Source organism: Myxine glutinosa, chromosome 5 (genome assembly GCF_964187855.1).
Source record: "Myxine glutinosa chromosome 5, kmMyxGlut1.1, whole genome shotgun sequence".
NCBI classification, from domain to species: domain Eukaryota; kingdom Metazoa; phylum Chordata; class Myxini; order Myxiniformes; family Myxinidae; genus Myxine; species Myxine glutinosa.
Window position 1 is genome coordinate 40,797,601 of NC_136265.1, and position 17,745 is coordinate 40,815,345.

The 17,745-nt window shown below is 45.1% G+C and overlaps 1 protein-coding gene across 5 annotated transcripts in view; it reads left to right on the forward strand.

The window, feature by feature from the left end:
* Positions 1–17,745, forward strand: part of LIG4 (DNA ligase 4) — a 97,327-nt gene that overhangs the window by 57,838 nt on the left and 21,744 nt on the right. For all 5 annotated transcript variants that reach the window (XM_078777937.1, XM_068117274.2, XM_068117269.2 and 2 more), the window contains 3 exons: positions 1,495–1,837; positions 16,350–16,450; positions 17,500–17,699. In XM_078777937.1, the coding sequence (XP_078634063.1) occupies positions 1,495–1,837; positions 16,350–16,450; positions 17,500–17,699 (644 nt within the window). The remainder of the gene's footprint in view (positions 1–1,494; positions 1,838–16,349; positions 16,451–17,499; positions 17,700–17,745) is intronic.

Consider the following 17,745-nt stretch of genomic DNA (forward strand, 5'->3'; position numbering starts at 1 on the left):
ACCACCCCCAAAGCATTGGGGAAGGCTTATTGCTGTTGTAGGGTTTGTTTCTACAATTGGCGCCCTCGATTTTTAATGGTACCACAGTTTTTTTAGACCCCTATGAGTACTAAACCACCTTTTAGAAAATTATTGTATTTATTTATTTTCTTCCCACACCCTCAACACTCCAAATTTCCAAACTGTATCAATTTCCACGCTGTATCAAAAATAATAATAATAATAATAATTTCCAAGCACTACGGGTCACCACTTGTCCCTTGTTTACCAGCCAATTGCTCTGAAACCCGATTAAGCCCTTCTACTCGATGGTCCGCAAGATCATTCGGTCTTACATTTTCTGATTTCATATTTTGTGAATTTGGATCATGGGGGCTCCTAGGGAGGGGGGAGGGGGTTAAGCGTGTGGAAGGCGTTAAACCCCAAACTCCGGATCCCCACTGATCCCTTATTTACCAACCGATTGCTCTGAAACCCGATACAGCCCTTCTACTTGATGACCCACCCAATCGCTCAGGCCTCAAATTTTCGATTTCAGGTCGTGGGGTCTCCCAGGGGGTTACCCCTGAAGCTTTGGATCCCTACTCGTCCCTTAGTTACCAACCAATTGCTCTGAAACCCAACACCTCTTCTACTTGATGGTCCGCAGGATCGTCCGGTCTTAGCTGTTTTGATTGCATATCGGGGGGGCTCCCAAGGAGGAGTAGTCAGTGGTCTGAACTACAACCTCGATGATCGTCAGCCCACTTGGGGCTGTTTTTGATCATAACCTGAATAATTATATCCTGGTCTTGGAAGGTTTATCCTTGGTGATCGCTTTATGGTCGCAGATATCTTGTTTGGATGTCCGCTTTGTGACATCGTGGTGTTCATGAAGATGCGTGTAGTGTTCCAGATGAAACGCCATGATTTTGCACAGGTATTGATCACCGACGATTACTTTGACAGGAGGGTGCAGAGATAGCGCACTTGCCTTTGAACTTTCTATTCTGGGTTTGATTCCCGACGCAACTTTAAGCTGTCAGATTGGTGCTTTGCATGCAACTCGATGTTTGTTGGTGTTCTTCGCACGATCTTTGCAGTAAAGGAATAAATTTACACCATCATTAATAATTGGCCAATTATGGTGTAAAATCGTGGTGTCCCATCTTGGAACACCCTGTAGTCACGATCGTCCTGTTGCAGTGTGGTCGCTTTATCAATGAGCAGAACATTTTTTTGAGATTGTTTCTCAAATGTGGTCAAATTTTGGACCAGGCATTGACGGGAATTTTTTTTCTAATGCAGCCGAATGCGAATAGGTATTTTTAAATATTTTTTTTGCACAGCATGTGGTCGGTCGGGCAGAAGAAAACAAGAGTAATCAAGATAAACGACATCCAAATTGATACTATGTGAAAGTCTCTTTGCATCCATTTTCCATTGTTGCCTTGCTCTTCCATGAGCCTCGATTTTATGGCTTTCTTTTGGTAATTTTACACCTGTGTCCTCCAGGCGCCTCTCGATAGCTGATATAAATGTGGAGCTGGATGCGATGGCGGCACACAATTCTCGTGGTGGTCGTGCAGACATGCGGGCTGCCCTGCAGAGACTCCTGCACAAGACCTCTGCCTTGCAGCACAAGTGGTTGGTACGCATGATGCTGAAGGAATTGCGCCTGGGTCTCGGTGAGCGTGCGGTGCTCGCGGCATTCCACCGCGATGCACCCGAGGCCCACTCCGTGCTTGGAGACCTGAGTCGTGTATGCCGCCTGCTACACGACCCAGCGACTTCCTATGGAGATGCAGAAACGCAGCTTGGAGCAGCTTGTCGGCCAATGCTGGCCCAGCGTGCGCAGGTTTGAGGGCCGACGGGGAGAAGCAAGAGCAGAATTGATTCTATATCAACAACAGCACCACCATAAAAAATAGATTTGATAACAAGCTATAGGGTGCAACGATAGCCTTCATCCATGATCCTTAGTGTGGTGTCACCACTAAATTGTGTTTATTTGGTTGCTGCGGCATTGGATTAACTTGACGGGCCATAATGTCATTGCAGGAGGTTATCCTAATAATCGTACTTTAATATTTTCTCCCATACAGCTTTTGGATGATCAAGGTTGCCCACGTCTAAATGTGCGTTCACACAGAATGTTACCTCGGACTAAATCGAGAGTTTTGAAAGCTGTGGTCCGTGTGTGAATGGAAGTTTGTAAGTGCAGTAAGTTGAACCTCTAGACGAGTTGACTGTCTGGGACCGTGGGTTAGTAGCATGGATTAAATGCGTGTGAACCCAGCATTATAAGTGTTTGGGGCGGCCCAACTTGCTGCCTGAGAGTTTAACTTATTGGAGGGCGCCATCTGCAGAAATTCTCACGGCAAGAGTGGACACTCGAGCCACACCCGCACTCAGGTGGCACTTAAATAGGGGTAAAATTTAAAACGCATGAAAATTATGGTCTTACCATTCAAAGTGGTTCCATTTATTGTAGAAATCACACACATAAAATTTTATATTAACATAAAATTATACTAGCTGAAAGCACCCGGCGTTGCCCGGGTTCTTTGAATGAATTTACTACTATAATTCAGCTTTTACTTGTGGCCGTACAAGATTGACTACGATAATTCAGCTCACCTTTTAATTGCGAAATGGGCCCAGCCCGGCTGATGCGGCCTCGACCAGCCTCACCACCGAGCCGAAAACCTTCCCGGGGCCCGTCCCGACATTTTTGGTTCTTTTTGAATTAATTTACTACTATGATTCAGCTTTTACTCGCGGCCGTAGAAGATTGACTACAATAATTCAGCTCGGCTTTTAATTGTGAAATGGGCCCAGCTCAGCCGAAGCAGCCTCGCCACCTAGCCTGTAACCTTCCCGGGGCCCGTCCCAACATTTTTAGTTCTTTTTGAATGCATTTACTACTATAATTCAGCTTTTAATTGCGAAATGGGCCCAGCCCGGCCGAAGCAGCCTCGACCGGCCTCGCCACCTAGCCTATAGCATTCCAGGGGCCCGTCACAACATTTTTAGTTCTTTTTGAATGAATTTACAACTATAATTCAGCTTTTACTCGCGGCCGTAGAATATTGACTACTATAATTTAGCTCAGCTTTTAATTGCGAAATGGGCCCAGCCCGGCCGAGGTGGGCCTCGACCGGTCTCGCCACCTCGCCTAAAACCTTCCCGGCGCCCGTCCCGACACTTTTTGTATTAGAGGCTTCCTCCTATCTTTCACCGTTCAGGAGATTAGCTTGCGCAGACAAACAAACAAACAAAAACTTTCTTTTATATATATATATATATATATATATATATATATATATTTATATATATATATTTATATATATATATATATATATTTATATATATATATTTATATATATATATATATTTATATATATATATTTATATATATATATATATTTATATATATATATTCATATATATATATATATATATATATTTATTTATATATATTTATATATATTTATATATATATATTTATATATATATATTTATATATATTTATATATATATATTTATATATATTTATATATATATATTTATATATATATATTTATATATATTTTTTTTTATATATTTTTTTTTATATATATATATTTATATATATATATTTTTATATATATATATTTATATATATATATTTATATATATATATATATATATTTATATATATATATATTTATATATATATATTTATATATACAGTCACGTGAAAAAGTAAGTACACCCCATGTAAAGGTTTGACTTTTTCAACATATTTCAACATACAGCTAGTTGATCTTCATTTCAACAATATTGATAGATAAAGGTGATGTAATAAAACAAATATCATGAAACATTTACATTTTGTAGTCCATTGTATAATTTAAATAAACATAAATGCAAATTTCGCATGTGGAAAAAGTAAGTACACCCTTGGCTCTAATAGGTGGTATTGTCCCCTTTGGCAGAAACAACCTCAAGTAGGCGTTTCTTATAACTGTCTACTAGTCTCTGACATCAACTGGGAGAAATTTTTCCCACTCCTCCATGCAGAATTATTTCAGCTGTGCGATGTTTGAGGGCTTTCTTGCATGCACAGCTCGTTTCAAATCCCCCCCACAACATCTCGATGGGATTTAGATCCGGGCTTTGACTTGGCCATTCCAGAACCCTCCATTTCTTTATTTTCAGCCATTCCTTGGTGGATTTACTGGTATGTTTAGGGTCATTGTCATGTTGCAAGGTCCACCTTTGGTTGAGCTTCAACTTTCCAACAGATGGCCTCACATTATCCTCAAGCACCCTCTGGTACAATGAAGAATTCATCGTGGATTCTATGATGGTGAGCTGCCCAGGCCCTGATGCAGCAAAGCTGCCCCAAACCATAATATTTCCACCACCATGCTTTACAGTTGGTATCAGGTTGTTGTGGTCAAATGCTGTCTTTGGTTTTCGCCAAACATGTCTTCTGGTACTGTGGCCAAATAGCTCTACCTTTGACTCATCTGTCCAGAGCACATTGTTCCAGAAGTGCTGGTCTTTGCCTAGGTGTTCATTGGCAAACTTTAGTCTTGCCCTCATGTTCTTTCTGGACAGCAAAGGTTTCCTCCTGGCACACCTCCCATGTAGATCAAATTTGTGCAGCCTCTTTCTAATGGTAGACTCGTGCACTTTGACATCAACAGTGGCAAGAGCTACCTGTAGGTCCCGTGATGACATTCTGGGGATCTTAGAGACTTCTTTCACTTAACATTCACTTCCGGGTTCGGTTGCGAGAGGACGCTGGCGTTGCATATTCGCCGCTTCTCCGACTGGATGGATGTACAGGGTCTGCTTCTACCTTTCTGACCTGACATCTCACACCTGTCCTGCCTTTTCACACCCGCACGTGCCGCGTGTTCTCCGGCTGGATAACGGAATCTGCTTTTGATGGTACGGAATACGGAATTCGAAAGGCCCGCTCCCGTTGATTGTGGCCGTGGCCTTGTTTGCCGGTGGCCTTGTGGCCTTGTTTGCCGCTGTGGTCTTGATTAGCGGCTGCAGTCGTTTGCCGCTGCGTTTGCCGCTGCGTTTGCCGCTTTGCCTCCTCGACCTTGGCCTCGTACTCGTCCCTTCGCTCCTGCCTGGCATGGCTCTGAAGTACTCCGCCGCAAGGCTTCTTCTGCTCAATACCCGCTCCACCCCATCATGCATCTCTGCCATCAAATCAAATGGACTCCTCCGACGACCCAGGTACATTCACCGTGGCTCCGGTCGCAAGTTTGTTTATTTGCAATCAGGTCACTCCATCCCCGTCCTCTGGTCGGCTCAGCGCACTCTCACTCTTCGTCCCAGCGCACCTGGTCACAGCAACCCACACGATCGCACCTCTTGCCTACGAACCCTGGCTAAATCACCTGAATTCATCCCTGCTGTTCAAAACAACATCAAGCTCACCCTGTTCAACACCCGGTCCCTCAACAATAAATGCCTCATCCTGAACGAATACATCCTGGATAACAAACTGGACTTTCTCTGTCTCACCGAAACCTGGCAACAACCTCTGGACTACTACACACTCAACCTCACCACACCCAATGGATATTCCTACGTCAATAAACCACGCTCGGAGGGCCGAGGTGGTGGAATTGCCGTTATCCACCGTCAAGACATCAAGACCAACCTCATCTCCATCTCATCTGCTCCATCATTTGAACACCTGGCTTTAAAACTCTCTGGTCACACGCAGTCAGTCATGGCTGTCGTCTACCGCCCTCCCAAACCACACCCATCATTCCTGTCTGACTTCTCCTACTTTCTGACCCAGCTATGTTCCCTCTCCCCCTCAATCCTCCTCCTTGGTGATTTCAATATCCACATGGACTCCACTGACTCCACAATAACCACTGACTTCACTGATTTACTCACCTGCTTTAACCTCACTCAACATGTCGACTTTCCTACCCATATCCGTGGTCACATTTTGGACCTTGTCTGCTCCACTGGATTAAATTTGCACCATCTCTATGGCTCCGACCTCACCCTCTCTGACCACTTAGCCATCACTCTGACCATCAACATCCCCGCCCCAACACCAAGGCATTATCGCACAATCAACTTCCGTAAGCTAAACGCTCTTTCACCTACCTCATTCTCATCCACCCTCTCTGAAAAAATGTCCACTTCTCCCTTCATTGACCTCCACACCCCTTCCGACCTCACTGACTACTACAACCACACTCTCTCCTCCTGCCTTGACCAGCTTGCGCCTGTAAAAACCAAAACAGTTTCTTTCACCCATTCTGCTCCCTGGTTTACCCCTGAACTCCACCTGATGAAAACTCGTGCTCGCCAACTTGAAAGACTCCGCAATAAAACGGGTCTCACAGTTCACTCCCAAGCCTACAAGGACCACATACAACACTACAAAGATGCCCTCTCCCGCGCCCGCTCTGCCTACTACTCTCAAATTATCCACTCTGGCTCCGGAAACCCAAAAGCACTCTTCTCGACAATAAACAAACTCCTCCGCCCCCTGAACACCACCACCCAGTCATTCACAGTAGACAACTGCATCTCCTTCCTCTCTTTCTTCCAACGCAAAATTGACAACATCTACAACAGCTTGACCACCGCCGCACCCGCTCCCCCTCCAACCACCTGCCCCCCCTTGTCCTGCCATCCCCTGTCTCGGTTCTCCCCAATCTCTCCTACTGACCTCTCTGAACTCCTCATAGGAATGAAAACTGCCACCTGCACTCTTGACCCCATCCCCTCCAGCTTTGTCAAAGCCTCCCTCCCTGCTCTCTCTCCACTTATCATTGCAACAATAAACTCCTCCCTGTCTACAGGCATCGTCCCACCTTCCCTCAAAATTGCTGCTGTTACCCCCATTCTAAAAAAACCTGGTCTAAACCCTGACACCCTAAACAACTTCAGACCCATCTCCAACCTACCCTTTCTGTCAAAAGTTTTGGAACGCGCTGTAGCCACTCAACTCAAACATCATCTCTCTGCCAATAACTTGTATGAAACATTCCAATCCGGATTCCGCTCCAACCACAGTACTGAAACTGCTCTCCTCAAAATCACCAACGACCTTCTCTCCTCTGACGCTGGCAACCTCAACATTCTCGTCCTCCTCGACCTCAGCGCTGCCTTTGACACCATCGATCACACTATCCTCCTCACCCGACTTGAATCCACCTTTAACGTCACCGGCACTGCCCTCTCTTGGATTAAATCATACCTCTCTGACAGATGCCAGTTCATCTCCATCAATAACTGCAAATCCCCCACTGCTCCCCTCCCCCAAGGTGTCCCCCAAGGTTCAGTTCTTGGCCCCCTCCTCTTCATCCTTTACCTGTCCCCGCTCGGTCACTTAATCCGCCGTCATGGTCTCCAATTCCACTGCTTCGCCGATGACATCCAGCTTTTCATCTCCACCAAGTCCGTCTCCACCGACACCCACTCTATCCTGACAAACTGCATCACTGAAATAAAATCCTGGCTTCAAATCAACTTCCTCAAGCTTAACTGTGATAAATCTGAAATAATCATCATTGGCCCAAAAACGCTCACAAAATCCACCCATAACTTTGCCCTCAACATCGACGGTATCCCAGTATCCACCTCCCCTCACATCCGGAATCTTGGCGTCATCTTTGACCAAACCCTTTCCTTCGACAAATACACTAAACAGATCACAAAGTCAGCCTTCTTTCACCTGAAAAACATTGCCCGTCTCCGCTCATCCCTCTCCTCCACGGCTGCAGAAACCCTCATCCACGCCTTCATCACCTCCCGTCTGGACTACTGCAATAGCCTCCTCTATGGTTCACCCTCAAAAATCACCAATAAACTCCAATACATTCAGAACTCCGCTGCCCGTCTACTCACTCATTCCCGGACCCGTGACCACATCACCCCCGTCCTTTACAAGCTTCACTGGCTCCCCATCCCCCAGAGAATCCAGTACAAAATCCTCCTCTTGACATACAAAGCCCTCCATAACCTGGCCCCATCCTACCTGGCTGACCTCCTCTCCAGACACACTCCCACCCGCAACCTCCGCTCTGCTGGTACCAACCTCCTGACCCCCTCCATCCGGACCAAATTCAGATCCTGGGGGGACAGGGCCTTCTCCATCGCTGCTCCCACCCTCTGGAACTCACTACCTCACACCATCAGAGACTCCTCCTCACTCACCACATTCAAAACATCACTAAAGACCCACCTGTTCAACGCTGCATTCAACATTCAACCCACAGCATTTAACCCCTGACTATCTCTTCTCCTTCTCCCTCCTTTTGCTTTAAATATTTCCCTATTGATTCTTGTCTTGTCTTTTATTCTTGTCTTATATATATGCCGTATATCGCTGCTGTTTGTTTTCTTGATTCTTGTCTTTTTGCAATTGTTGTTTTCATGTATTGTTCTGCATTATGTTTTCCACTCTGTCAAAGCGCCTTTGGGCTTCTGGAAAAGCGCTATACAAAATAAATGAATTATTATTATTATTATTATTCTTTCAGCATCTTGCGGTCTGCTCTCGGGCTGAACTTGCTCGGGAGGCCTGGCCTGAACAAGTTGGCAGTTGTTTGGAATCTTCTCCACTTGTAGATGATCTTCCGGACAGTCGAATGATTGATTTCAAATTGTTTGGAGATCTTTTTAAATCCCTTCCCAGACTCGTCGGCATCTATAACCTTCTTTCTGAAGGCCTCAGAGAGCTCTTTTGATCTAGGCATGGTGATGCCGCACACTTCAACAACAAAGAGCAAACCAAACGAAATAAGATAAGAATTAAATAAGACAGGTTCCTCCAAGATCCTTTCTAACTATGTTCTAATCATTTGCACCTGAGCTGGTGCACCTGATTATAATTTTAGGTATTTGAAGTAGTGATAAATGTAGGGGTGTACTTCCTTTTTCCACATGCGAAATTTGCATTTATGTTTATTTAAATTATACAATGGACTACAAAATGTAAATGTTTCATGATATTTGTTATATTATATCACCTTTATCTATCAATATTGTTGAAATGAAGATCAAATAGCTGGATGTTGAAAAAGTCAAAACTTTACATGGGGTGTACTTACTTTTTCACGTGACTGTGTGTGTGTATATATATATATATATATATATATATATATATATATATATATATATATATATATATATATATATATATATATATATATATATATATATATGTATATATATATATAGATATATATAGATATATAATTGTATAAATTTCACTTAACAAAACAAAATAACAAAATGCTTGGTACAGAAAAAACAAGTCAAGTGAATCCACTTGGATTCCGCCCAGGTTGGCACATGGAAATTATGATGTAGCATAATTATCATCTCGGGTCAAGATTTGAAATTATGCCATGGTTTTTGTAAAATTGCTACTAGTATTCACATTATGTACTTTCACCAAAACATACATCATCATAGAAACATACATAGAATTTGGGTCCTCTGGGTCATTTGGGTCCTCTGGGTCATTTGGGTCCTCTGGGTCATTTGGGTCCTCTGGGTCATTTGGGTCCTCTGGGTCATTTGGGTCCTCTGGGTCATTTGGGTCCTCTGGGTCATTTGGGTCCTTTGGGTCATTTGGGTCATTTGGGTCCTCTGGGTCATTTGGGTCCTCTGGGTCATTTGGGTCATTTGGGTCATTTGGGTCCTCTGGGTCATTTGGGTCCTTTGGGTCCTCTGGGTCATTTGGGTCCTCTGGGTCCTCTGGGTCATTTGGGTCCTCTGGGTCATTTGGGTCCTCTGGGTCATTTGGGTCATTTGGGTCCTCTGGGTCATTTGGGTCCTCTGGGTCATTTGGGTCATTTGGGTCCTCTGGGTCATTTGGGTCATTTGGGTCCTCTGGGTCATTTGGGTCCTCTGCGTCATTTGGGTCCTCTGGGTCATTTGGGTCCTCTGGGTCATTTGGGTCCTCTGGGTCATTTGGGTCCTCTGGGTCATTTGGGTCCTCTGGGTCATTTGGGTCCTCTGGGTCATTTGGGTCCTCTGGGTCATTTGGGTCCTCTGGGTCATTTGGGTCCTCTGGGTCATTTGGGTCCTCTGGGTCATTTGGGTCCTCTGGGTCATTTGGGTCCTCTGGGTCATTTGGGTCCTCTGGGTCCTCTGGGTCATTTGGGTCCTCTGGGTCCTCTGGGTCATTTGGGTCCTCTCGGTCATTTGGGTCCTCTGGGTCATTTGGGTCCTCTGGGTCCTCTGGGTCATTTGGGTCCTCTGGGTCCTCTGGGTCATTTGGGTCCTCTGGGTCCTCTGGGTCCTCTGGGTCATTTGGGTCCTCTGGGTCCTCTGGGTCATTTGGGTCCTCTGGGTCATTTGGGTCCTCTGGGTCATTTGGGTCCTCTGGGTCATTTGGGTCCTCTGGGTCCTCTGGGTCCTCTGGGTCATTTGGGTCCTCTGGGTCATTTGGGTCCTCTGGGTCATTTGGGTCCTCTGGGTCATTTGGGTCCTCTGGGTCATTTGGGTCCTCTGGGTCATTTGGGTCCTCTGGGTCATTTGGGTCCTCTGGGTCATTTGGGTCCTCTGGGTCATTTGGGTCCTCTGGGTCATTTGGGTCCTCTGGGTCATTTTGGTCCTCTGGGTCATTTGGGTCCTCTGGGTCATTTGGGTCCTCTGGGTCATTTGGGTCCTCTGGGTCATTTGGGTCCTATATTCCTATCCTATAACATATATATCTCCTATAACCTATCCTATAAATATAGATTTGATGACGTCATGTTTACACATCTGAGCGACAGAAATGAGCGACAGAAATGAGCGACAGAAATGGGTGACAGAAACTAGCTTCACTTTTGAGCGCCCGAAATTCCCAGGCAAACGCTATAACGCACCAGGTTTACAACCTGTGCGTTAATAAAAGCGATTTATACAATCCAAGGTGGGGGTGGGTGAGGCGTTGCATCGGAGGCCATCTTATCTTATCTTCCGGTACCTCGAGCGACGGGGCTTGCTTCGATCTCTCCACGGCATCAAAATTTGAGTGTTTTCCCGTTCATTTCTTTGTCAAATTTCCGCTGCGTATTTTGTTGTGTGTGTGTTATTGTGTGTTTCTATTTGGTTTTGTAGTTGTTGCAAATTTGTGTGTAATTAGTCGTTTCTTTGTTCGTGCCTCGTGCGGCCTGGTGTCTCGTGCGGCCTCCTCGTCTCGACTTGTGCCCCGCCCCCTATATCTCGGTTTTTTTTCACCTCTGCTCCTGCTTTCTCAACTCCACGTTCTCACTTAGAGACTTTTCCCAGATTGTTTTTCATGGTTTTGTTTAAATATTTATTTTAATATGTTTAAACCGCAGCCGTGATGCTGACGCCGCCCCCCCCCTCCCCCCCCACCCCCCAGAATTTCCATGTTTTAAACGTTTCCCAGTGTGTACCCTGGATAAGAATAGGTACGCCGTATCCCTGCGTGTCGTAAGAGGCGACTAAGAGGGTTGGCGTCAGGAAGGGCATCCGGCCATAAAAATGAAATAAGAACATTGCCTCAAAAAGAGAACCATGACAATTACAACTACATGTGGGCAGGGTACAGCCCGAAGTGGAGATCGGTTTCTGAGGTTTGGGACATGGAATGTAGGGACAATGACAGGGAGATCAGGAGAAGTGGTGGAAGTATTGATCAGAAGAAGAGTGGACATATGTTGTGTGCAAGAGACGAGATGGAAGGGAAGTGGTGTGAGAATGGTGAAGGGTCGGCAGGGACAGAAATACAAGTTTGTGTGGCAAGGGTGCCTGGAGGGCATGAATGGTGTTGGTGTCCTGTTTTCTGAGGAGTTTGTAGACAGTGTGGTGAGTGTGACTAGAGTGAGTGATAGGTTGATGATGGTGAAAATGATGATTGGAAAGCTCTTGGTGAACGTCATCTCGGGATATGCTCCGCAGGTTGGTCGAAGCGATGAAGAGAAGGACAAGTTCTGGTGTGCGATAGAGAAGCTGATGGAAAACGTGAAAGATGAGGAAGTTGTTGTTGTGGTAGGAGGAGACCTAAATGGACATGTGGGAAGGAGTATGGATGGTTTTGACGGAGTTCATGTGGGTTACGGATATGGTGTGAGAAATGGAGAAGGTGAAAGGATTTTGGAGTTTGCTGATGGAGCTGATTTGTTGATTTGTAATACTCAGTTCCAGAAAGAGGATAATAACCTTGTTACATACACGTCAGGTGGGTCGACGACAACCGTTGACTACCTACCTGATGGTGCGTAGGCGAGATCGGGGGCACCTCCGGGACACAAAGGTGATCCCGGGGGAGGAGTCTGTTTCACAGCACCACTTGGTTGTCTGCGACGTAAGGGTGAAAGGTGCGAGGAGAGCTCGGCAGGTGAAGTACCAACCGAGAATGAAGGTGTGGAGGTTGAAAGAGGTGACAGTAAGGGAGGCATTAAAAGAGAGGCTGAGTAGGGTCGAGGATGATGTGGTTGAGCTTGAAAGTGGTTGGATGTCAATGAAAGCTAGTCTGTTGCGAGCCGTTGGTGAGGTATGTGGATGGACAAAAGGACCACCGAGGCACTCGGAAACATGGTGGTGGGATGATGAAGTTGGAAAGAGGATTGACGAGAAGAGGAAGAAGTTCAAGGAGTGGCAGAAGGCAAAGGGTACGGGAGCAGAAACAGCAGAGCATGAAAGTTATAAGGCAGCCAGGAAGGCTGCAAAGAAAGAGGTAGCAAAGGCGCAGGAGGCATGTAGGAAAATGTTCGGAGAACGCTTGGATTCGGAAGAGGGTCAGAAAGCAGTATTCAGGATTGCAAAGCAGATAGCGAAAGAGAGGTGTGATGTGATGGGGGTGAGTTGCTTGAAGGATGAAGTGGGACAAATCGTTGTCGACCCAGATGGAATTAAAGGAAGATGGAAAAGATATATGGAAATGCTGTTGAATACAGAGAATGAATGGGATGGCAACATAGAGAGTAACCCAGTTTTAGGACCGGCAGAGAAGATAACTGAGAAGAAAGTTGAGGAAGCGATAAAAGCAATGAAGGGTAGAAAGGCGGGAGGGCCGACGGGAGTTGTGGGAGATATGTTGAAGGCAGCAGGAAGTTGGGGTGTGAAGAAAATGACAGAGATCTGTAATCTGGTGGTGAAAGAAGGCCGCATTCCAGTGGATTGGGAACTGTTCCCTCATCCCTCTATACAAGGGGAAAGGTGACCCTCTGGAGTGTGGCTCGTACCGAGCGATAAAGTTATTGGAGCATGGAATGAAGGTATTGGAAAGGGTGTTGGAGAGGAGGATAAGGAAGAAAGTGAAGATCGACAAAATGCAGTTTGGATTCATGCCAGGAAAAGGAACGACAGACGCGCTTTTCATTGTGAGGCAGTTGCAGGAGAAGTACATGGAGATGAGGAAGAAGTTGTTTCTTGGGTTTGTTGATCTGGAGAAAGCATTCGATCGGGTTCCACGCAAAGTATTGACATGGGCATTGAGGAAGTTAGGAGTGGAGGAATGGTTGATCAGAGTAGTGATGGCAATGTACAAAAGAGCGCGCACAGCTGTAAGGACGAAGGACGGGAACAGTGGTGAGTTTGAGGTGAAGGTGGGAGTGCATCAGGGGTCGGTACTAAGTCCACTACTATTTGTAGCTGTGATGGAGGTGCTGGCTCAGAACGTAAAGGAGGGTTTACCGTGGGAGTTGTTGTATGCAGATGATCTGGTGTTGATTGCGGAAAGTATGGATGGACTGAAGGAAAAGATGAACACGTGGAAGGAATGTATGGAGACAAAAGGTCTGAAGGTGAATATCGGACAGACGAAGGTGATGGCAAGTGGTAAAGCATGTGGTGAGGTGGAAAGAACTGGGAAGTGGCCCTGTGCTGTGTGTAGGAAGGGTGTCGGAGTGAACTACATTCAGTGTACAATGTGCGCTGAGTGGGTTCATCAAAAATGTAGTGGTCTGAGAGGGTCATGAACCAGTGTGGCAGCTACATTCAAATGTAAGGTGTGCACAGAGGGAGCTACAGATGGAGGAAATGTTGAGTTGGATCTTGGAGACAGCGTGAAGCTGGAAGGTGTGAAAACATTTTGCTACCTCGGAGACATGCTGAATGGAGAGGTGGATCAGACTCGGCAACGGTTGCTCGAGTGAGATGTGCATGGAAGAAGTTTTGGGAATTGAGTGGCGTACTGATGATGAGGGGAGTGTCGTTGAAGCTGAAGGGAAAGGTGTATGCTGCATGTGTGAGAAGTGTTATGATTTATGGGAGCGAGACATGGGTAATGAACGTAGAGCAGCAACGAAGGTTGGAAAGGGTGGAAATGCGAATGGTTCGACGGATGTGCGGAGTATCGTTGAGAGAGAGGAAGACAAATGATGAATTGCGAAAGATGATGGGAATAGAGCCTGTGATTGATGCTGTGAAGAGGAACAGGTTGAGATGGTTTGGTCATGTGTTGAGGAAGGATGAAAGTGACTGGTTGAGAAGAGTGATGGAAATGAATGTAGAAGGAAGTAGAAGACGGGGAAGACCGAGAAAACTTGGCTAAAGATGGTGGAAGAAGAAATGCGGGCAAGGGGGTTAACAAGGAGAGATGCAGAAAATAGGGCAAAATGGAGAAGATTGTCATGGGGACCGCAAGGCTAACCCCCGCTCTAGCAGGGAAAATGGCCTTTAAAATGCATGTTGTTGTTGTTGCTCTTGGACTATCTCACTGTCGGTCGACTTCAGCATGAATTGCTGGCGATGATCCTCCACAACTTGCAGCAGGAAGTGAAACTGCATGTCGTTTTTTTTGAGGCTTTGGTTATAGTTCTGAATAAGCGACCCCTTGTTCAGCTAAATCATTTGTAACTCGTAAAGCGCTAACGCGCTTTTGGGCTTCTACGTACGCCGAGTTATTATAACTGTTATTATTATTACTAGGGCATGCCCGTACTATATCTATATCTAAAATTATATCCCCCCCCTCTATTTACATGAAATGGTTTGGTCCAAAGCGAACGGCTTGCGAGTGGTGACAATCCCCCCCCTCTATTTACATGCAATGGTTTGGTCCAAAGCGAACGGCTTCCGGAGTTTGGTAAAGAAATCGCCATCGCGTGCACAAACGCGCAGGAAAGCGAATGAATCGCAAATTCGTTTTTATTAGTTGTAAAACATAGTTTAACGCCAACATAGTTTGCAAACGTGAAATAAATGAATACGCTCTCAAATGTGCCATCCGAGGCAGAGTGTGCCCGCCACGTTCGGCACACGCGATCGTTCGCTGCTCTCTGATTGGTTGAATCGTTTTTTGGACATAGCTCGGTAAGTAATTGTCCGATTAATATGAAACCTTGAAAAGGCACATCCTCGGGTCCCCAGCAATATACCTGGCAAGTTAAAAGTATATCGGACCCGTGGTTGTCGAGAAACAGCGGTCACAGACAAACGTACAGACAGACAGACAGAGATTACTGGAATTATAGATAGATTATTATTATTATTAGGGAGCGTGGTGGCCGAGTGAGTTAGACCACATGTGTTGGGTTGACCACGCCAGTAGAGAAACTTTAGAGGCCATGAGCAACCTCTAAATATTATTTGATCACTCTGAAAATTTACCAAGAGTGTTTTCTCATGGGATAAAACAAAACCAGGCCCGAAGACCCAAAATTATGAAACATTCGGTTTTTAGTGCCACCCTAACCCACACCTTCCAGTGGTAGCCGACTTGTCATAACCTACTATGTTTGCTTGGCACCCAAATCCTGGGAATTGATACAGGTTAGTTCCTGCAGATTACCTGTGTGAACACAACTTTGGCTCTGAACATTTCCTTCGGTGAAATCTTACCTCGGACAAATACATCGCAGGATGCCGCCAAAGTAGTTATTGGTCAGGACAGGAATGTTTGCAAGGTGTCCTACTAACTACAAGGAACACCGTGCCGGCAAAACACCACGTGGTACTTTATAGTTTGAATGAAGAAATGCGACTGCACATCTGGAAGAAATGCGGCATAATTTATAAATAAATGGAATCAACAAAATGTTGCTCGATGTATGTTAACGGCATTGGGAAGCAAGTACAAGCTGATGTTTTGGGGATCAACCCTTCATCGGGCCCAAAGAGGTTCACCAAGTCGCTTTGAAAATGCTGCAGCAGTTGTGGTTGCCCGGCTTTGGAGTTGCCCGCATATGAGCCATGTGTGTGATGTACTTATTTGGCTCCGACAAAGGGTTAACGCCCGAAACTTCAACTTCGTGCTTCCCACGGTAGTTAGCATATATCCATCAGTGTTTTGGTGATTTCATCTGTTGTTCTACCTCTCCACTGATGCAGTCTTCATTCTCTATAATATATATCAAGGCTTGTTTCGTCAGAACATGGAGAAAGCTTTGCTTTTCTTTTTTTTTGAATCCCTCGGCCAGCTGGGAGAGATTCAGCAACTGATGGGAAATGTGCCCTTCTACATCGAGACAAAGCTGGATGGCGAACGTGTACAACTGCACAAGGACGGAAACTCATACCGGTATGTAACCACCAGGGCCACAAGCTCACACAGCCACCTTGCATACCACATTTGTCATGTGACTACAATTTATATGTAAAACGCCTTTCGCTTTTTTTTTTTTTTTTTTTTTTTTTTTTTTTAACAAGACTAGTGCTTCATTCTTCATACAGTATCTGAAAAGTCGTTCTTAAAGTTTACAAGGCTATCAATATTTATGCCTCCGCCGACGAAGGTATTATGTTTTCAGGTTGTCCGTCCGTGATAGGTTTTTGTCACCACGATAACTTGAGAACGGCTGAAGGGATCTTAGTCAAACTTGGTGCAGGTATGTATAATGCGGTAAATATAAACTGATTCGATTTTGGGGTCACGAGGTCAGAGGTCATGTTAGGTTAAACTCCTGTTACCGCGATAACTTGCGAACCTATGATGGGATTCTGACCAAATTTGGTACACTTATGTAGAATGATGTAAAGATGAACTGATTAGATTTTGGGGGCAAATGTAAAAGGTCAAAGTCCTTAATATGTCTATAACTTGAGAACGGCTGAAGTGATCCAATTCAAACTTGGCACAGGTTGAGGATTTTAGAAAATCTTTTTATAAATTTTTTTTTAGAAATTTTAAAATACTTTGAAGTACTTTGAAGCTCGCTGATTAGATTTTGGGGTCCTGAGGTCAAAGGTCAGAGGGCATGTCACGTAAAAATGTGATAACTTATGAACATCTGAACTGATTTAAATTAAAACTTAGTACAGGTATGTATAATGGTGTAAACATTAATTGATTACATTTTGGGATCAAGAGGTCAAAGGTCATGTCAGGTAAAAATGTGATAACTTGAGAACAGCTGAATGGATTTAAATCAAACTTGGTACAAGTATTATAATGATGTAATGTGGACGGAGGCATATCCGTCGACGTCGTGATGTCGAAGTGTTCTAGTTTTTATTTTTTAATCTTTCTTGTCTTCATTTACCACCACTCGCTCACCCACCCTTCTTCTCCCTTCGATACACATAAATAACAAGCATACACTTCACATGAAGACCGTGTGGTTGTTGCAGGTATTTTTCACGAAATTCCTTCGAATTCAGTAACGAGTTTGGCACGTGCCCAAGAGCTGGCACCCTCACACCCTTTATCCAATGTGCATTTGCTGCCGACATTCACGACTGCATCCTAGACGGAGAGATGATGGTGTTCGACTCGCGCATGAATGGTTTCATTACCAAAGGTGGTGGACACGATGTGAAGAAGCTCGCTGGTAAAAATTGGTTGCTTTCTCTATTTGGGTATTTGCTTTTTGAAGT